Source organism: Amblyomma mixtum, chromosome 1 (genome assembly GCF_055824585.1).
Source record: "Amblyomma mixtum isolate Tamu chromosome 1, ASM5582458v1, whole genome shotgun sequence".
Lineage (NCBI taxonomy): Eukaryota > Metazoa > Arthropoda > Arachnida > Ixodida > Ixodidae > Amblyomma > Amblyomma mixtum.
Genome location: NC_143012.1, coordinates 73857462 through 73879035, shown reverse-complemented (window position 1 = coordinate 73879035; position 21574 = coordinate 73857462). Strand labels below are relative to the sequence as shown.

Sequence of the window (21574 nt, the reverse complement as noted above, 5' to 3'; positions counted from 1 at the left end):
ATTCGTGTTCAATGTGTGTGTAGACAGCGGCTCTCACCCAAGGAGTATTTTCTGAGTATTTCCTTTTGTCTCAATAGAAAAAGGTAGGCATTCAAGGTGATGTCATCAGGGGGCGATTTCATTGAATTGCGGAGGTGGGGGGGAGGCATTATTTTTTAATGTTGCACCCTAGCTCAGTAGCTCAAAAAGTGATATAGGTAATTGGTGACTTTTACGTACTCTGCTGCCTTCTGTTAAGAGATGTTGCTGGCGCATTGCTGACATCAACGCGCCAAACACTGCTTCAATTTCCTTTCTTTTTTGTTCTATTCCAGGGATACAGGTGCCAGCGGAAGTACATCGCAACTCAAGGTGTTTCACGAAAAACATTCCAATGCCCTCCACTGACCCTGAGAACTCCGAGCTGGGATAAAAATAGTGTTCACTCTTTAGTTCCAGGCGAAAGTGGATGCGACGAAAGCCACTTGAGCTACAGTGAAAAATACATTTTATTCATTCTTGCATCTGCTTTTCCAAAAATTCAGTGAACGGCCTTCTCGGCGATGCTGTGTTTTCAGAGAAGCTGGCACCGTAAGTTAACGTGTGTAGATTGAGCTTATTTTAAAAATATCCCCCTAAAATTTAGAGGGATGGACCTATACTCCATGGTGGAAGTTCACCGTTACTCTATACACTATTTGAAGTTAACTTTCTTCTGACCATAAAGGGTGACGAGTTGTGTGGGTCGAATTATGCGCTGCTATACAGGGTGTTTCACCTCATGCTTTACACAATTTTAAATATAAGGGTTGTTGAGTTAAAACAGCGCTTTTTTCGGAATAGCATGGTCAGCAATGTAGTACATCAGAACACAGCAAAGATTTGCTAACTAGCAGCCAGGTTAACTAATATTGAATAGTTAATTTTGGAACTGTTACTGTTGGGCTCCTTAATAATTTAAATGAGTGTAGCCCATGGTAAGTGATATCCATAATAGTTTTTTTAATTCTAAAAACCCACTTACCCTCGGTGCAGTGTACCAATAAATTTGGCTACATTGTGCCTAAATACATGCGCTTTCGAGGAGCTTGTTGGCAACGCAACCTATCCAGCGCACGTAACTCGTCAAAATAGTCAAAATTTGTCCTGCTACAGCGCCGACCAAGGGTTATCGCGTTTTAGAATTTGTAAACACGGATATAGATATTACTAACAACGGGTTACACACCTCTCAATAATTTAGAGATCCCTAAAGTAATAATTGAAAAGTTAACTACTCAATTTCATTTAACCAGCCTACTAGTTAGGACATCTTAGCCGTATTGTGACGCACTACACCACTGACAACGCTATGCTAAAAAAGTGCCCTTTTTGACACAAAGAGCCTATTTTTAAAAATTATGGAAAGTCTTAAGTATGCGTTAAAACTGGTGGTAGCGATGTTTGTCCCTTTGTTTCAATCAGCGTGTGTGCGCATCAAATTTGGTCTGTTTTAATATACTGCATGCAGAAATTTGAAACCTTTTCAAGTAATTTGGGGCGCGTGAGTTTGGCGACAGTGTGTTTCTAGCCGTTCTTTGCACTATTTACCTGAATGTGCTGAGGGATATTGTTTTTGAGTTATTTATGGTCATGGCCGAAAGTGATGAATTCATTTGTTTTGCACCACTTCCAGCTTGTACCAATATAACTGATTTATGATATTGGCAACGCAATATAAAAGCGCAAAGTACAAGATTAAGGTTTTGGCAAGGAACACGAACCTATTCAGCATGTCAGGCGGGCTGCTGATGATAATGTCTACTTGCACAAACGGCATGTGGATATGGCAGATATAGGACAACACCTATTACGAACGTGGTTTCTTTGCGGCGCTTTGATTCTATGCGAAATTCGCTCTAAACACGCAATGCACGCAAAGCTCAAGAAATGGGGTTGCATAACTACAATCTGACAATTTCGCTCAGCGCTGCTCTTTCCCGAAGCTGTAAAGTGCACATTCTTTTTTTCCCACTTGCAGACCCAATGCAGACAACGCGCACCGACTTCTGGCGGATGGTTTGGCAGGAGGACTCCTGCAAAGTGGTGATGCTTACCAACCTGAAGGATCTGGAAAAAGTACGCACAACAGTTACAGCATTTCTGCCAAACGAAAATAATGTTACAACGCCGCGTAAGGCATTGCGTCGGAAGAAAATGGCAGTGTGCCTTTCGACTGTAGCGTCGCCGACATTTTAATGTGGTGGCTACTCATGCTATCATCACTGGTGGTGCATGATTAAGCACCACACATTATTAATGAAATATTTTTAGGCACGGGTGTCTTCACTCTGCAAAATCCACGGAGATTGCGCGTCACCGCGAAGGTCATAAGTTATTATGAATACGGAGAAGCTACGGTATACGGCAGCCATCTCCGTGTAGACGCGCACCTGTGCCTTGCACTGAAGAAGATATGAAAGATCAAAAGGTTAAACAAAAAAACACAATTTTTCCGTCGCAATGGGTCAATTTTCCTTCTTACACAAATAGCGTAAACACTACGACTTTGTATCTGCATAACACAAGCTTAGACAGATGTTTTCATGGACCAGATGAGGTGTGTAAGACCGAGGGTCCAACTCGACAGCGCGAATGTGGCATCAGATGAAGCAGCATGCATTTCAGCCACCGCTGACATACAGTAGAGTATATGAGATTGGTCACACTCAATCCATGCATTTCATTAGGCGAGTGTAGCAACTCATCTGGCGCTTTTAGGGGGTATGTGTTGTTCATTCTTTCTCAAAAGGGTGTTTATTTCGTCCCTGTACGGACCTTTTCTGTATTGATGCCTCTGCAGTGATTAACTTCTTTCTGAAAGCAGTGAAAAATGAAGAAAAATGAAATATAAATCTCAAGCTTGCACAGGTGCAGCAAGACTTCATCTTGCAAAGCTTACGGGAATTTCGAAGCATAAATGTCGCTACTGCAAATGTTTTTGCGGGTAGTCTACACCAATGGAAAGTGCGGAAGGGGATTTTAGTGAAAGATTGGTTACTACTGCACCTTCTATTCTGTGTTATTCTTTACGACAATTTTCCTTCAAGACTATGCAACGAGACGAGCTTCAATCTCGAGTTCAAATCGAAGTGCCGTGTCAGCGAGCGCTTATCTGTGGCCAAACTCTTGCTCATTGCAGACGAAGTGCAAACCGTACTGGCCAGAAACATCACAGAAGTACGGCAAGTTTGTGGTGACCTTAATGAAGACGGACACGCAAGTCGACTTCGTTGTGCGGGAGTTTCAGCTTCAGCTGGTAACATAATTCTCTTATCCTTTATTCCTTGTTCTGCGCTTAAATGCATTTTGTTTATTATAGCGTAGAAAATGTTTGTTCGATTCTGCTGCTTTAATGTGAGCATAATTTGTTTTTTTAATTCACCTATCTGTGTCAATTAGTGTCGAGGGAAGGGAAAATATTGTGGGCGAAGTAAGCAGCAATCGCTCCAAATTGTGAAACGCACATCGGCAAAAACACTAAACACCGTGCACATTCTGGATGCTCAGGCCATCTCGTCCACAAAATTGCTGTGGTGACTGCAGGCAAAAGTGTAGGGAAGATAGGCAGGGATCAAAAGCATGTACGACTTATTACCGAACAGGAGGGGGAGCGAGTAATGACTGTGGTATCGTTCGTGTATCCTCGACTAGATTAAAACATTACGAAATTCAAAAGGCCCAGGCAAGTTCTCATAGCATTGATGTTCCCTAAACAGCTCCAGCGGGTTATGGTTTAGGAATCCAGAAACATTGAAAACAGGTTTGTTTTTGAAAGTCCTGGGAACCCAACATCAGTAGAACCAGAAAGCTAATCAAGCAAAGGAACCGCGTTTTGGCTTTGTTCTCTACATGGCGGGGGGGGGGGGGGGGGGGCTGAATGATGTTAAGATTATGTGGTAATTGTGGCTCATATTCTTTAGTTTGTTTTAAACGTAAGCAGTCATGAGTAACAATGTGAAATTGGCAGAGTGTGGATGTAGCGTCGGAAGTGAATCCTTGACCTTCCATAAGCATCATCACCAGCAACCTCAAAAGCGCATCCCCTAGTTAAGCGGCTGCCCACTCACCTGTCACCACTGTTGATCCACCTCTGCAATACACCCCAGCACACCTTTGCCCTTTAGAAACACCATCCACTGCCCTCCCACCCACAACATAACTACCTGCTTCCTTCACAATGTCTCTACTCCCTACAAGACCAGTCTGCAGAAGAACAAAATATCGAGAGGAGAGGGTAATCATATTCAAAGATGTGGCGGGAAATCCAGCTGCACCCACAGGCATCACCCGCCAGCCCCCTGCTCACCCTCCAAAGCGGGGCTCTCACCTACCACCACTCAGGCCGAACTGGCGGGATGGTTGGCTAGACATACCGAATGATTCCCGGCGCAGAAGAAATAGCGGAAAACCGACATCAAACACAAAAAACACACCACTGCCACCCTCGACTCACATCCTTGTGCCAGCCCCGGCTCCAGAAATGGTTTGGTTTGGTTTTGTGGGGTTTAACGTCCCAAAGCGACTAAGGCTATGAGAGACGCCGCAGTGAAGGGCTCCGGAAATTTCGACCATCTGGGGTTCTTCAACGTGCACTGACATCGCACAGCACACGGGCCCCTGGAATTTCTCCTCCAAAGAAATTCTAGCCGCCGCGGCCGGGATCGAACCCGCGTCTTTTGGGCCAGCAGCCAAGCACCATAGCCACTCAGCCACCGCGGTGGCATCCAGAAATACCACACATTTCATTTCCGCCCAACTTAACTGTGAATGAAAAATTCTGCCACAAATGTGAGCCCTCACATAAGAGTAAAAGTATTCATAAGTCTCAGTGCATCAAAATTATTGCCCACGGTAGGCCATCATTAGTCCGCAGAGGTTTCAACCGTTCCTTTGTTTTCAGGCCAGCGGCTCAAATAATTTTTTGACAGGCGAGAGAGAGAGAGAAATGGACGGCAAGGCAGGGAGGTTAACCAGGTGATGCCCAGTAGGCTACCCTACACTTGGGGACGGTAACAAAGGGGAAAAACTGAAAAAAAGAATGGCAATGAAATGAGTTTTTGAAGTGTCCATCGACCACTATGTCAAGAGGACAAAAGGCGTGCACTAAAAACTTAAAGATTATGGATGGGAATACAACCCCGAGTCCTTTAAGAATTTTAGGAGTGCTTTCACCAGTTTCCTTTGTGAGGAAGGTTGTGTCCAAGGCCCAGAACCTTGGACTCTGTTAGAGGAGATACCGAAAAATCATTGGCGCTCGACTTTCTCATTCCTGCACCTGCTGCGCCGTTGTTTCAGTCGCTCATCAGTGCGGCCAGTCATGCCTTTTGAACGTGAGCGACCAATTTTGGCACCTTTTAAGCGAGGCATCGTATTACACGCGGAGGCGTAAAAAACTGAGTGACAGCACGCGATTTCAATGCCTGCAGTCAGTCCCAAGTGGTACAGTAGGGTAGAGAGCTGGGCCGGTTGATACATCGTTCTTAAAGAAAACACCAGCGGAAAGATTCAGATTCTCTGTGTCCTCTAAGAAAATACAGCGGAAGAAGCATACTGTCTGTGTCTTTCTGCTGATTGTTGCTTTAAGATTTAGTTCCGTAATGGTTTGGGCATCAGTTGTGCGAGAGGGCTAGGCATGGATCGATAAAAATGGGCACAACCGTTCCTGCTCAGGCTGCTGGCGACTCCCCAAGCCTGGCCAGAAATAATGCCGACAAATACACACCACACAGGAAGAAAGGATGTACACGAGGCTGATGTCCTTTCTTATTGTGTGCTGTTTATTGTCCCCAAGCCTGCTTTGCCTTATCGGAGGCAAAGTCTGTTTCAATCGCCTCAGCCAGAAAAACACTTGAAAGCACTAAACCTCCGCCTCAAGGGTAGGTATAAACCGATAGCCTTATTTTGTATAATACCCTTATATGCTGAATTGGTCATTCCGGAAGAGCCGGTGGGTATTGTGAAACCTTGGTTGCTATTCCCAGCAACATCCCGCAACCAATAATTATTTAACTGCCAGTAGCCTCGGCGGTCAGTTTGCTCATCATCCGGTGGGCAGGTTAGGATGACGTTACAAGGTCAGAGAACCTAGGTTGCCCACCTTCTCCGGAGATTTCTTGCTCAAAACACAGACGACGAACGACAGCGCCGGGGTTTCATAAGAACGGGAGACATAGCGGGTAGCCTAATGACACGGTCATTCCCAATACAAGTTCAGTTCTTTACACTCTAGGCAGCGTGTTTCAACAAAAGTAGTTTCAGCTATGAGTGCAAGCAGTGCTTCGAAACAATCTTAACAGCATTCACCGTGAGCGTGTCGAAGTCCATACTGAGTACCAGCAATAAGACTTTGCGAGAAAAAGTGCCTCAACTGGGCTTCAGCGCACACGCAGTAGTTAGACCCTGATATGGCAGAGAAATACTGCGTAATTTCCTTTCCTGAAAAAGCGTCGCGTTCAAAGGACGAGGCATCACGCCGAACGGGTGGTGGCGCTCCGGGGACTGCCTGGCAGCGCTACAACACGCTGTCGCGTTCCACTCATAAAGGCGAAGCTTAAGCGTCATTAATTAGCAGTTTATTAGTATTTAGTCATTAATCAGTCATTACACACTAATCAGTAATTTGTCATTACTTCGTCATGAATTATGTGTGACGTAATCCAGTGGTAACATCACCAGTGTCACATACGCAAAGTGGTGCTGAAAACGCTTTCGCCTCTACGCACTTCGGACAGTTTCGAACGCGCTGCATATATATTCTTGTCAGGCCTGCGTCTCGTCGTGTCCGCGTGCGCTTCGCATTATGCCCGTACACATTTCATGCTTACTCTACTCTCGGTTACGGGAGAGGCAGAGTTTTTTCCTTTTGCAATTCAAAAGTTAAATGGTTCACCTGTCTGATGTATCAAGATATATGCTAGTAAAAACCGCATATTTATTCCTATGAATTCAATGGTTACCTTAAATAGTGGCTGCCGATCCGAGATGAATCCGGCACATTAGTGTGGAGGGAAAAAAGGTCCGCGAACAGATTTTTGCCTGATATGATATTGATACAGCTTAGAAGTGGACGAAGAAGAAGTGCTCCGCCATCTCGTTTTGTGACGAGGAAAAAGAAGTGTTTTCGCCTGCTAGCTGGTGACCGCTCGGCAGACTGGACCAGTTCTGGTGTATCTTACGGTGTGCCGTGTAATATTCCTGACAATATGACTGCGGTTTTGTATGGCTGCAGTAGCCATAGGGAGATGAAAAATGCCAGCACCTTATTTCCACTAGTAAAGGGACACTAGTGGAAATACGAACTTGGGAACATTGTGCAAGCTTGAGTTCAATCGTTTTAGCTAGGCAGCTTCAGTCTGATTGTGTATCATTGAACTGTTATAGGAAAACAAGACTCAAACCGTCGTCCAGTTCCATTTCACCGCATGGCCTGACCACGGCGTCCCGCTATACCCTGACGCCCTGCAGCCATTCCTTACAAGAATATGGGATTTCCAGCCACACGATGACCATCCAGTCATCGTCCACTGCAGGTATAAGGGGGTGGACATCAGTACCTTTTTCAGAAGCAGAGCTCTGCATAATTTGATTGTATAGCGGAGAGTGTGATATATGCTTGTTTTATAGATAGGAAAAAAAGCCACAGTAGTAGTGCCTCAATCCAGTTACTTTTCACAACGAACGAGGTTCACTCATTTCTGGTAAACAACAGCTTAAAGAGAGTCCCTCGCGTCCACGTGAAATGCCTCAATTTTTCTTTGTTTACAATGTCGTATGTAAGCGGTTTCAATTTCTGCGTATGTGGCCTCTTTTAAAATATTCTCTCAACCTAAAAATGGGTCTTCAGGGGATCAAGAAAAGAGAGAAAGAAACTGAAGATTGTAAAGGCAGGGAGATGAGCTAGAAAGTACCCATTATGACACCCTACACGTAAGAAGGAGAACGAACAGAGAGAAAGGAAAGGAGATCAGTCTTGCACATGTCTCTAGGCTTTAACTATCAGTGTACGCAGAGTGAGCACTGAAAGTTCATAGCCTTGAACTTAACCCTCAGTGCTTTAATATAACAATTTCATTACCTTGTTCACAGTTTCCCCTGGGATTAAGGATTACAGTCTTGACAGTAGAAGCTTCGCTTTTGTGGCCAAGGAGAACTGAAGCGCAAGCAATGCAGTTAGCACATAACTTTTTAGTACCATGCAACAGAATACCTCACATTTTCTTGTTCCTTAAGAGGACAAGAAAATATTGCAAGATTCATAGCCATGCTTTGCTATAGAGCTGGGTATGCCATAGGCCTGCATATTTAAAGCATTCTTTCCTCTGTTCGGAAAGAAAGACCCACAGGCAGTTCAGAAGATTTTGCTATACAAAACTGTAACTTGAGTTCCTGAAATCAACCACGTTTATCACGGTCCTTGTATACTCCGCTGCTTCCTTCCACGCACTTCATGCCCTGCGTGAATATGGTTACCCTTAATCAATGCATCTTATGCCTATTACGTTCATAGGCTGCTCAGAGGCTACCTTGATCCCTCAATAACATGAGATACGAAGCATCTCGATAAGCATGGAAAAAAACCTGAAGCTGCGGTGACAGTCCCGTTTAATATTTTTGTTCTTAGGAACATATCGCCCACCCATTTTAGATTCTCTAAAGCCGCCATAAATGTCATCCACCCGCATAAGCTCCCTGTCCGCTTGTCGTAGTCAAGACCTGTTTCCAGCGTTCTGAAGCGCGAGCATGACGGGTAAGCTTTCACACGGACGATCGCATCTGTCCGCATCCACCTTGTGATAAGCGAGAATGCTTGTGGCCCTGAGGTTACGGCTTCTTAATTGGTAGGTGATTTCGTTTTGGTCAACCCAAGCTTCTTTTTTGCGTGTCGCCGGTTTTCCAAGAACTATATAAAGAAGCATAAGCACTCTGCGTCATCCCAAACAGCTGATCAACTGCGCTGTAATTGAGACCAAACAAGAAAAGTCAGTGCTTGGATCAGTGATAACATCGATATTTTCGTGGTCGCATGAAAGCATTTTATCGAGACTTTTCACCACATATATGTCCCTGAAACCCCGATATATCTTGCTTGTCAATGAGAGAGCATTATGCCCCATTTGAGCTGACTATGTGGCACTCGGAATTTTGCATACAGATAGGGCTTACAGATAGGCTGAATTTTGTAACAATTTATTTCGTTGAATTTTCATTCCGTCATCTCCGATAAGCACAGCTCCAGGTGATGTAGGCTGTGTGGCTTTACGTCACGCCGATCTTTGCAAAAGACGACCATGATGACACAAGCCTAAACCAACTCGCTAAAGCATGCTGGGAGGCCGGAGCTGAAACCAACAGGTGACGGAGAACTACGCAGCTCTACTTTCAACAAAGGTTTATCAGTTCTGGCGCATATATATACACCTGGGATTGGCAAGGTGAAAAAAGAAAAAGCAAATAATAAGATTGCCATGTGCTACCTACGTCAAGAAATCCAGCTCTCTCTTAGAGCCACAGACCAACACGTCCAAACATATTCCCTCCCGGAGAATTACAACGCATTTAACATGATTTACTGGCTTCTAAACGCTAATACCATCTCTTCTATGCAAATGTACGGTACCTGCTAGAGGGATTGGCTTAACAAGGCTCCATGACTCGGCCGTACTAGAGGCAGCGGCTGTAGGGCAGCTAATGGTGGCGCTGTGACCACACCAGCCGTGCGTGTTATCAGTCGTCGGATTACAACTCTCCTTTTGCTGTCACCGCTGTTGAAGAAACGACCGAACGAAATTACAGAGAAGGATTGCGAAACATATTCCTAGCTACCGCAGTTGTCCCTACACCTTCACAGAAGGCGCAACATACCGGAGAGTTGACACACATTGTCATGGTGACAGGAATGGAATCGTGGCGTTGTAAATGTGAATTTACCAAAGTAATAAGGCGAGAACGACTGCCGCAATGCCTAGTCAGCGTCCCGTAATTTGTTTTCTGCCACCAACGCTACTACAGGCTCGCGACGATCCAATGGTTTCTGCTCACTGCAAATTTCCATGGCAGACTGTGGTAGCTAAAAGTTTCCTATGCTTCTGCACGAATTGCAGTTGCTGGTCTTAGAGGCTAAAAGTGTACGATGGCACGTACAACTTTGCATGGCTTGCTTCTTATTGATGCGCTATGTGCGTCTGTTTGAGGCGCTCTTTTTTGTGAGCACTTAAGCGCTGATGAAGATATTCATTATATCAGTTGTTATACGCACGCCAGTGCTTGCTATAGTTACCAACGCCAAGCGAAATCAGTGATTACACGCGGTATACTTCCAGATTATTTTATTCTTCTAAAAAGTTACTCCAGATTTCACTTCTAGGAATACTCGTGACTGGAGTTTTCACATTTTGTGAATTTTGACTCCTATGTTCGTACATACGTATTCTCGCTTAATTTCTGGGTTCTTAGCTGCATTTCACCCAAGTACCGTGTGCTTCTACGTGATTTTCGTATTTTCATATGCACATATGTCTGTGTGTCTAGACTGATTCCCTGTTTTTGTTTGTTTCTTCTCTTTCTTTTCTCTTGCAAAGTGGAGGCATTGGCCAAACAGGCACGCTGATCTTGGTGGACAGCATGTTGGCCCAGGCACAAGCTGAAAGCGAAGTTAACCTTGTATCTCAGCTTCATGCAATGCGGCAGAGCAGGGTTAACCTTGTGGAGTCTCTGGTAGGTGGCCATTTTGTAAAGCTCCTCTTCTGAGCTGCTCTATTGCTCGGATCACGCAAAACTCAAAGGCCAGCTCACTTTCAGTGCGCTTGCGGTATGCTTGTGAGCTGCTCAACGCCGCTAGGTAGGAAGTGCTAAGATGCCCATTGTAGGTGAATCCATTGCACAAACACAGCATATTTTTGTCACTGCTTACAACGGGCTGTAGATGACGCATTGTTCTCCTGTCAGATCTCTGTAATTAACAGTATAAAATAATGTAAATTTTACTGCAACGAATGAGAGAAACTGTTAAAAAAAACTGGCTTTGAAGCAAAATGTTTACGTGGGACCTTAGAACATAAGCGAGAAGCAATGTGATGACACAATAGCGTGGAGCTTTACATAGGAGCACCTTCTTCGAAGATTGTACCATAGGTCGGCCACTATAGGCAGCTATCGATATACGTCCTTCTTCTAGCAATCAGCAGCTTCAATGACTTCAACTTCGAATTTTTACTTTTTATTTTGTATCATGGTATCCAACAGTGGTGTCAGAAGCCTGCTTTCTAATCGGCATGCTCGTCCATAATGTAACGAGCGCTCCACGTTGATAGATTTCAAAATGGTATTTGATCACAAATGTATTTAGCAGAGAGCGGCATAGTTGAACTTTTGAAGTATTCAGTAATATTTACATAGCGCCTTTCCGATGTACCAGCGGTGACATAATGAGACGATTCTTAGTCGAGGTCCAAAAAGAGGTTAATAGTTTTAGCTTTATTGGTCTTGGGGGATTAGATCATTTACTTGTTGACTCTTAAATTTCAGAGAGTGAGCTAAGTCAAGACAATAGAAATCATCATCATCAGTGAGCATAGTCAGGTTGATGATGATGAATTAGATCATTTTACCTAGCACCTGGTAATGGTCAAATTAAGACACAGAGCTTGGGAAACGCTATTCTGCTGGATGCTTAGCATAGCGGATTCTTGTCCTCCATACGTGCCACAATGAAACCATGTAGCGGAGGAGTGTGCACAGCAAAACTGCGCACTGACATGGCGTTCTCTGTCCTACCGAAGCGGCTGCTAGCTGCTGCATAACTCTAGCGATGGTTAAATAGAAGTCCATGGGATATGCGCCCCGGTAGCTGACATCGAAATATGGGTGTCACTGAGCTCTGTCCTCTGGTCTGTGGCTTCGGTACGGCGCGTGTGGAGGGCCGGAAGTCGTTGTGCGTGAGAGCCAAGCAAAACTGCATTTTTAGAATTCTAAAACAAGAACTCTTGTTACTAACTGCCACCCAAAAACATCTGATTGGTTTGGTTTGGTTTATGGGGTTTACGTCCCAAAGCGACTAAGCCTATGAGAGACGCCGCAGTGGAGGGCTCCGGAAATTTCGACCACCTGGGGTTCTTTAACGTGCACTGACATCGCACAGTACACGGGCCACGAATTTCTCTTGCAAAGAAATTCAGCCGCCGCGGCCGGGATCGAACCCGCGTCTTTCGGGCCAGCAGCCGAGCACCATAACCACTGAGCCACTAACTGCCACCCAAAAACATCTTATTGTAATTACTGTAGTGAATACAGTAGCTGAACACTTCTTGGTAGAATAGTTAACCAAACAGTCAACGGCTCAGTTATCTTTAGACGCCCACCAACGATGCACTGACATGCACAAAAACTGTTTTTATACGGTAAGTACTTTACCTTAAAATGCTAATAAAGTATGATGCATTTTGTATAATCGGTAATGTCGATGCAGCTTTGACTACGTTCACACCAAAGACTAAAGGCGACATATTCTCATTTGAGCACAATGCAATCAGTGCTACATGAATGCTAGTCGTGTGTTCTTTGTGTAGTTTCTATTTTTTTCCTCGTGAACGTCGAAACAGGAATAAAAACAGTGCTGTGGCATGTGGTGGAAGTGGCCTCAGAAATAATCAGTTTCATATGCTTCTCTTTTGCATTGATGTCGGCACTTATTTCGGGTTCATTTCAGGAGCAGTATATATTCGCCTACATGGCGCTAGTGGAGATGCTGTGCTGCAAGAACCACAAGCTCTTGGTCAAGGATTTCGTAGCCTTATACCCGAAGCTGAAGGTGAAGGGTCAGGCTACAGGCAAGAGCGCCATCGAGCTTGAATATGAGGTGGGCTCCTTTCATTCATTTCGCTTCTGACTTTCCCTTAGAAATAAATGTGCAAGTTTTGCGAAATTCGAATAGTACACAGATAAACATTTTCTAGTGAAGAACAGTACAAATTTCCTGAAAACCTGGGGAAATGCATTTTGCGTTGATAAAGCCAAAGTATATCTCAGGGCATCCCCAACTAACCGAACCATAAACTGCTTTCCGCACGTTAACCGCGAACAAACACATAAATAATAATTATAGCAAGCACCACCCATCAGGTGACTTTAAAGTGCAAGCGTGTTGTCTTGTGTTCTTCAAAATCGATTTAGAGTTCCGTACGTTGTCTGCTTTGAATTCGTCAGAAACGTGCACTGGTGCTATGAAACCCACGGGAACTTCTTTAATATTCTTTAATGTAGGCCTGTATTAAGTTATTGTTATAATTTGTCAACATCGTACATGGATTCCTATTTTCCCCTTGCAGAAATGCAGATTTCTTTATTGCAGTGTATAGTCTGAACTGAAGCTATATTTATGGTTTTAAGCAATCGCTTTCAATTTTTCTGAGGGCATCTTTATATCCCATCTTTGCTGCGTATCGACTGTTCTTGTGCAGGCTTATGTATATGTCCTAAGCTATTGTTAAGTCATCTCGAGAGACTTATGAGTCTCTTTGAAGTAGAACTATATTTTTCATCGTATGGGTTGGTCCTGAAACATTGACCTAAATTAAAATAATTACAGTCGAACACCAGCATGTGAAAGAGAAGTTCCCACTCAGCTTCCTTTGTTATTAAAGAGACATTAATGACTACATCGTGTTATTTGCTCCAAGTAAGGAACATTTCATGGCCTCTTTTTCGCTATCTTAACGTCTGTGCGGGTCTCAAGTTGAGACCCAAAAAAATTTGGGTCTCAAGAAATTCAATGTGGAAAGTTCTCGCCAGTTCATTTAAACTCAGTTCATTTAAACCTCTGTGCGGCAGGCAAATAAATTTGGGTGTCAAGAAATTCAATGTGGAAAGTTCTCGCCAGCTCATTTAAACTCGTCCACATTAGAATAGACTGGTTGGTTGGTTGGCTGGTTTATGGGCTTTAACGTCCCAAAGTGACTCAGGCTATGCATGAGAGACGCCGTAGTGAAGGGCTCCGGAAATTTCAACCACCTGGGGTTCTTTCACGCGCACTGACATCGCACAGTACACGGGCCTCTTGAATTTAACCTCCATCACATTGGGTTTCACTGTTTTCAAGTGAATGGTGGTATAGCATTTGAACTGGCGTGTGCGTGCGAATTCTCATCCCGAAGAAGGCAGTTTACTAGCGAAATTGGCTGGTGATGGCCACAGTTGCTTTTCAGTTTTGGCAGTTATTGTTGATAAAAGCGTCATTCTCAACGAGACTGGTCTCCTTGTCACTAGCCTGATGCACTGTATTTATAGAAGCGAACTTCATTTTGATCACAGTGTCCCACTAAGGAGGGGAAAGCAGCCACGAAAGTACTTAGAAGATTGCGTATCATTCAGGCTTTGTTTTGTCATGCCCAAAATATCATTGTGCTGTCATTAGCATTGTTAATTTTCAAACTTCTTTTCTGGGCAGGAGCTTGCGCGGGCTAGCCCCCTCCCGGTACTGGACGACAACAACAGCGCTTGTGAAGATAAGAACGCTGATAAAAATCGTTCAGCAAAAATTCTTGCAGGTGGGCTTGAAACTTGTATCACTGCATATTACGTACGCACTATCACCAAATTTCACCCACTTCACTACCCTCTCTTAATTTTCAGGTGACAGTCCAAGACCGTTCTTGAGTGTGACAGCTGATGGGTCCAAGTCAGACTACATCAACGCCGTCTACGTTGATGTAAGATGATATTTTTTACGGGCTAATGGGCTCTTTTCAAAAAGAACCCTTGGAATTATGACGGAGCGCAGGCAGGTAACGGCGGCCGCTTAGCACGGGGCGCCGCGCTCCTCCCGCTAGAGGCGCTAGTGGCGTTATGACGTGACGTCATACCAGGAGCGGGAGACGGGCTACCAACCAGGCTTGTCGGGTAACGGCAGCCGCGCTCTTCTCACTAGAGGCGCTGCATATGCAATATAAAACACCTGATTTCGCAACCTACCAGGCTTTCGCACCCTACCAGGTTTCGTTTTCTTTCAAAATATATTGCTTACAGGCTCCACATTCTGATGGTTATTTCAATGCGGGTGGCTGTTTTTGGCGGAGCCTAGAAAAGATTTTACTCGCGATGAGACAATCACGAAACGCGCAATAGGGAACAAACTCCTCTGATCGTTTCTACTTTCCTGTGTAAATGCACCTGGACGTGGTACCATCGAAGACGCGTGCAAGACTGCAATCAGTGTTTAGTATCTTTCCATGACACTTAAATAGGCTAAGATATTGGAAAGAGTGGCAATAAGGCAAGCCATTTCATTCATTTACTTTCACCTTGATAACATTGTCTAAAATTGCACCAGAAAATGAGACCTACCACTTTGCTGGGAACATGGCTTCGATGATTCGGTTACGGTAAGCTGGAACAAACGAGGAAGAGCATTATTTGAGTGCTGCCGTTTCAAAATACCACAGCCGGGCATGCATATAGAACAAGTTGAGAACTGGTCAGTTGGTGTTTTAGGCAGCCAGGCATGGCAAAACTACAGTTATAAGAGTCCGGTAATAGCTAAAAATGAGTAATTGAAGTGCCGCTACTTATAAACCTTGATAAATTTAGTTATAATTTAAACGTATATGCAGCTGTTTCTAACGGATGTGTTGCAGTAACACTTGTGATGGAATGAATTGGTTATTACAGAGTTCATGAAAAATCAGCTCGCAAAAGGACGTGAATCGGTAAGGTGAAACATGTACGAAGGATAGGTACTGGTTCTACAAAGCACGTGGAATATCTGAACGAATGTGGCCCTTTCGCTGACTACATAGGTCAAATGGCGCTAAAACCACTGTGCACTTGATCTTTATCGTTCCTTTCTCGGAGATGGTTGGTGCTCGCAGCCGCACTTTTTTTAACAAGGAAAGGCACAGAGTCAATAACCAGTAACTCGTTTTTCATTTTTTTTTGGTGTCTAGGTGTAGTGCTGTCCGCACAGTACAAGCTGTTGATTTGTTGTCAGGCGCAGACACTACAACTACAAAGCCAGAGATGGTGTATAAGCGTTAGATGTAATGAAAGGTATGGTGAATATAACATGGGTCTTCTTTTCGCAGGGATTCAAGCGAAGGAAAGCTTACTTAGTGACCCAGGTGCCTCTGCCAGAAACTGTGGATGATTTCTGGGAAATGCTTGCAGCGAGCGGCTCAGTGACTCTGGTCACACTCGGGCCACAGGAAGATGAGGTACGAAAGCTACAAAAAATATACTGCCCACTGCATTTCTTTAGAGTGGTATTGCTACTTGCAGTTATTTACTTCACCTGCGGGCAAAGATGACCCATCGAAAAGAAAAATGGCAGCTAAAGAAATAGAAAAACGCAACTACTCATCCCCGTGATGTCGATATAGTAGTGCAGATCGAAACACAATACCATTAGGAAAATAGGGACACTTCCCTTGCATTGCATCCGAAGAAGCGCTTCAAAAGGCGAAAATAACCTATTTGATGCCAGTTGCTCATGCACTTCAATCCCAGTTTTAGTTTACCAAAAACCATATCCTGTGCGAGTCTTCCGTGCTTTCGAAAAAAAAACATCTGTGATAAGACGATGCAGAATTCAGCGGCGTGATCATATTTACTCATAGCACTTGTTAAGACGGAAATATCGATGATACCACTCTGGGCTGCTTAGAGTGGATTGTGCAGATGTGCATTCAACATTGCTCAACCGTTCGGTGTTCTGGGCACTGTTAATATGCAGACACCTTCACGACCGTGGACACGGTCAGGGCATTTGCTTGTGGTCCAGTGAACGCCGTGAGCCATAATTAAATGTTATTTCAAATTTCAACCAATATGTGCTAGTAATGCAAAAAAAATGCAGACAAAAGACAAGGCGAGAGAAAAGTGACTAGGCGCTGCACTTTGCCCCAAGAACAACTGCATTTTACTACCAACTTAAGGGAACGCTAAAAATGAATTGAGTTTAGCCTGCACCAATAGATTACCGCGAGGTGACACCTAAGAGGATACTCTCATTGATTGTGGATAATTTAAAGGCTAGAAAACAATAAAAACAAACGTCAACGATTGCATTGTCCATTTCCACAAGCAAAGTGGGATTATTCTCAGAAAGTTCTCTGTGCATAGATGCGTGAGACTATACGTCATGCACTTTGATACAGTAATAATGCAGTTACTTAGGCTGACGTCTCGAAGTCCAAACTGAATGGCATGAACATATGAAATCCGATTTCACAAGAAGTCAATGTGTGCTTTACTGCCGAAGGAATGTGAACATATTCACAGACAGCCATATGATCAAATTTTTCCTTCTTGATAAACTTGTAAAACCTAGGAAAAAGCAGCGCAGTAGCACAAACACGAGGGAAGAAGGGGCGACACACAGCGCTCACTAAAACTGATAGTTTTATTCAGAGCGCCTCTGTTTAAGTACAAGTAGCCACATCTGATAAAACACGGGAAAACAAGACAACAAAATCTACGATGATACAAGAAACTTGTGTTCTTTTTGTGGTATGGCGATGGATGGAGTGCTAACGGATGCTGGGCCTAGCTTCACAATTTCTGAAGCCTCAGTGATCTTTCTTGTAACCGCATCTTTGTGATATGCTACAAATTCACATTTCTTGACCTGCGGATGACAAGCACAATCACTGCAATGAATCCCGATGTTGCGAGCAGCATTTTTTACGCTATTGCAGTGTTCTCTCAGCCTGTCGTTAAGACGTCTATTTTGACCAACATAGTAGTTGCCACAGGAGAGAGTAAATAAGTAGAGAATGTTGCCTTTGTTTGTTTCGGTGCTTTTTCATGCAGATGGGTACAGCTTTTACGTGTTTTTCCGCTGCATTTACACGTGCGCACAAGCTATCTAATTGCAGCTGAGTCAAAAAAAACAACATTCACTCCCCTCTTTTTCCGAATCCTTTTCAAATTTTTAGACACGGCATGAAGGTACAGAACAACCACCACATTAATTTTACTCCTAAGAGAGGAGGTGCCACTTTTCAACTTTTTTAACATCCCCTCAGCTATAGAGGCGAGAAGATTGATGAGATAACCAGAAGCAGTCAGCCTGTCAGCCTGTATTGAAAAACTGTGACCAGTCATATGCAAACAAAATTTCTTAAGCGCATTGTTAAAACAGGATGCAGCAATGTCTCGTTATACAAGTTTGGAGTGGCCGGAAGAGTACGCAAGTAACGGTTTAGTAAAACAAGCTTTTAGGCAAGTTGGTTATTTGCTTCCACATAACTTCTGCGTAAAAAATGACGAGCACAGCCGTGTCGTAGGTGTTTCTTCTTTTCTAATCATCATTTTTTACGCTGCAGTTATGTGGAAGCGGAAGTAACGGCTTTCCCCCTAACTTCGAGGGACCAGCACATATGTTGAGCAGTGAAATAAATAGTCAAATCAAGGAAGATGATGAAATCACTAACAGGTACTTCATGAGTAATAACAAGTGGCTGAATCACATAAGATAAAACAGAACAGATCCAATTCACTTCTATATCAAAACCGGCACGGTCACATTCAGAGGCAACATTGTCTACTCTCTCTCCCTCTTCCCTGTGGCAACTACTATGTTGGTCAAACTAGTCGTTGTCTTAACGACAGGCTGAGGGAGCACTGCAACAATGTAAAAAATTCTGCTCGCAACATTGGTATTCATTGCGTTGATGGGGCTTGTCATGCGCTGGTCGAGAAATGTGAAGTTGTAGCAGTAACAAAGATACTGTCACAAGAGAGATCATTGAAGCTTCAGAAATTGCAAAGGTAGGTCCGGCATGCGTGAGCACTCCATCCATCGCCATATCAAAAGAAGAACACAAGTTTCTTGTATCATCGTAGAATTTGTTTGTCTTGTTTTTGTCATAGTTTATTAGACGTGGCTACTTGTACTTAAACAAGGCACTCTGAATAAAACTATCGTTAGTCAGCGCTGTGTCTCGTTCTTTCTTCCCTCGTGTTTGTGCTAGTTTACTGCATTTTCCTAGAATGTCTTACGAACTCGCCAACCAGTACACGTAATGTGTTTCATAACTTGTTACTCACTGAAAATTTATATGCTAGCTGAGCTCAGTTTACACAGCTTTTGAAAAATATCACCTTTTCTATTGTTGTTTCAGCATTGTCGATAATAGACATTCATTCGTACCTCTACCAATTTCCGGACTCGTACTTTGTTCCTCACTTTGACACTCTATGAACGTGAACCTGAAAAATATATTTGGCGAGAACTTTTTTTTCTTCCAATTCCGGACTTAGTGTATCTTTTAGAGTCTGGAGAAAGCACAGACGAGAACGCTTCTCTAGGTGTCAGTTTGAATTCTCAGACCTGACCTCTCTCTACATAAAACTTCTAATGGAGCATATTTTTGGGCTGAAATCTCACCCTGTTGTTCACAAGATAAACATTCACAAACTTGACAATGCAGTGGTCAGTTTTCATCTCGAATTTAGAGAAGACATTTGCTCCAAGCACACTCGGTGACACTTCACTTTCAGGGGTTCTCAACTCATACGATCATTACTACCCATGTACAGGTATAGTAAGCTCACTAAAACATGCAGAAGTTCTCCGGGATAATTGTTGGCCGTGGTAGGCTTCTGTGAATAACAGTAGCTTTTAATTATTCCACCAGACCTTCCCTCAATTTTGGCCAGGCCTGAAGAGCACGGTTCGTTATGGAAACGTCTTAGTTGAGCAGACTGACGCTCAAGACTTCCAGGACCTCCTCGTCAGGACATTCAAAGTAACCGAGGGCTCGGTAAGTAAGTGGCATCATGAATGCTGCTGCCACAAAGTCTGTTTATAAATTTATATAGCTTAGTGAACCTGACTGGTTATTAGTAAAAAAGGCTTCACTACAGCGAGTACTTATAACTGAGGTCTTCAACGAGCAAGACTACCGGTTTTCAGTGTAGCTCTAACGGAGAACTGGTGAAATTGAGTTAACTGACAGATTTCAGTGGCGTGTTCTTGAAGTCAAAAAGTAGGATACTTACTGATGTGGTATTTTTATTATGCGTTAGTGTGCCAGGAACGAAAATTTCTTTATCTAAGAAATTCAGCCTGCACTATTCATTCAAACATTCCTAACCGGTCGCAATTTCTTTAATAGTTGAAAAATGAATGTTGTCAAACGAAGCGTATGCGTAATCACAGGTGATTGAACAAGAATAAATACAAGAAGCGAAGGTTCTTAAGAAATCATGATGGATGGTACAACATATGCATGTTCGCTGTTGGTCTTGATTATACTGACCAGAAACAAACTACTAGCGTCTGGACATTCCGTATTGTGCATGACACGCCGCTGGACATTACAGGGTTAACGGCTTAATTCAGCCGCTGTAATTGCTCAATTAAGAGGATGACTTTCCTTTTCAGCATTACCGCGCTTCCTAAAAAAATATTTAGTCACACTACATGCTTTCATTTCAGGGACCTGCTCGCATCCTGAAGCAGTTTCACTCGCAGACGTGGAAAAGATCGCGTAGCATACCAAGCTCCTGCAAAGAGGTCCTCGAAATTCTCCAGCATGTTGACCACTGGCAGATACAGGCCAAAGGCGGGACGGTCGTGGTGCAGTGCCTGTAAGTACTCGGCTGTGGATCGGAAGCGAAATGCAGCAAATGACTGTCTAAATTCTACTATAGATGTTACTTCGTTATTTCGTAGATGTGTTTCGTTATTTTGATCCAAAGCCCTTTGCTAGGTTTCCCAGGTCGAGCGAGTTGGTAAATTTGTGACAAAAATTTGAACCCTAGCCCAAGCGGTAGAGGCAGTACGAAGAACTCAGTACATAAGCGTTGACGTGCAACTGATCTCTTTTCTCTGAAAAAATTAAAAATGGAAACGTTTTTTTCTGGTCTGCACTTTGTCCCTTTTTTCCTGAATCGCAATGGGCACACTACTCGGCACTGAGATCTTCTAGATTTTAATTTACTAATGAATCAGCGCTGCAGTTGTGTTTTTATACTCTGGGCTTCATAATCAGAATCATGTTTACTTAACATCATGGCGATGTTGGGTGCGCGGACATTAAGCCAGGGAAAGCGCTCGACAAGGTCAACGCACCCCACAGAAGCATTGCAGTGGTACACAACATGACAGTACTTTGACAGAAAAACAACAAAAACAACAGACCTGGCATTAGCTGTGCACCAGTTCGGACTCCTTTTTATTTTACGTGGGAGAGTGTAGCTCCAGACTCGATAACCATAATTTGTTCGAATCCTAAGTACAAGCCATTTGAATGTCATTTGTATGGTGTACTTTCGCTCTTTGCATTGTAATCCTTCGCACTGTAATCGTCTAACTTACGTTGGTCGTATCACTGATATTGGGCAAGTGTTCTGTGACAGTGCAACAAGCACTTTTTATATTTTTGATGATTGTTGTCATTCAACTATCCGGACCCATACCTAAAACCGAGAGTATTCTTAGCATATCTGAAAGCTTCGAAAGACCTTGTAAACTGTATGGCATTCTGGAGCTTCCGGTTTGTGAGTTGTTATTAGGGGCCGCGGTGTAGTTTATGCAACAATCTACAGTAGATAGCAT

The 21574-nt window shown here is 43.6% G+C and overlaps 1 protein-coding gene across 1 annotated transcript in view; it reads left to right on the top strand.

Annotated features, from left to right (window-relative positions):
* The window catches only part of LOC149366790 (receptor-type tyrosine-protein phosphatase kappa-like), a 141017-nt gene that overhangs the window by 116957 nt on the left and 2486 nt on the right, over positions 1-21574 (top strand). The window contains exons 30-40 of the mRNA XM_089552409.1: positions 315-351; positions 2000-2097; positions 3161-3277; positions 7402-7550; positions 10599-10734; positions 12725-12874; positions 14462-14561; positions 14647-14723; positions 16095-16223; positions 19650-19775; positions 20453-20604. Of these exons, the coding sequence (XP_089408535.1) occupies positions 315-351; positions 2000-2097; positions 3161-3277; positions 7402-7550; positions 10599-10734; positions 12725-12874; positions 14462-14561; positions 14647-14723; positions 16095-16223; positions 19650-19775; positions 20453-20604 (1271 nt within the window). The remainder of the gene's footprint in view (positions 1-314; positions 352-1999; positions 2098-3160; positions 3278-7401; positions 7551-10598; positions 10735-12724; positions 12875-14461; positions 14562-14646; positions 14724-16094; positions 16224-19649; positions 19776-20452; positions 20605-21574) is intronic.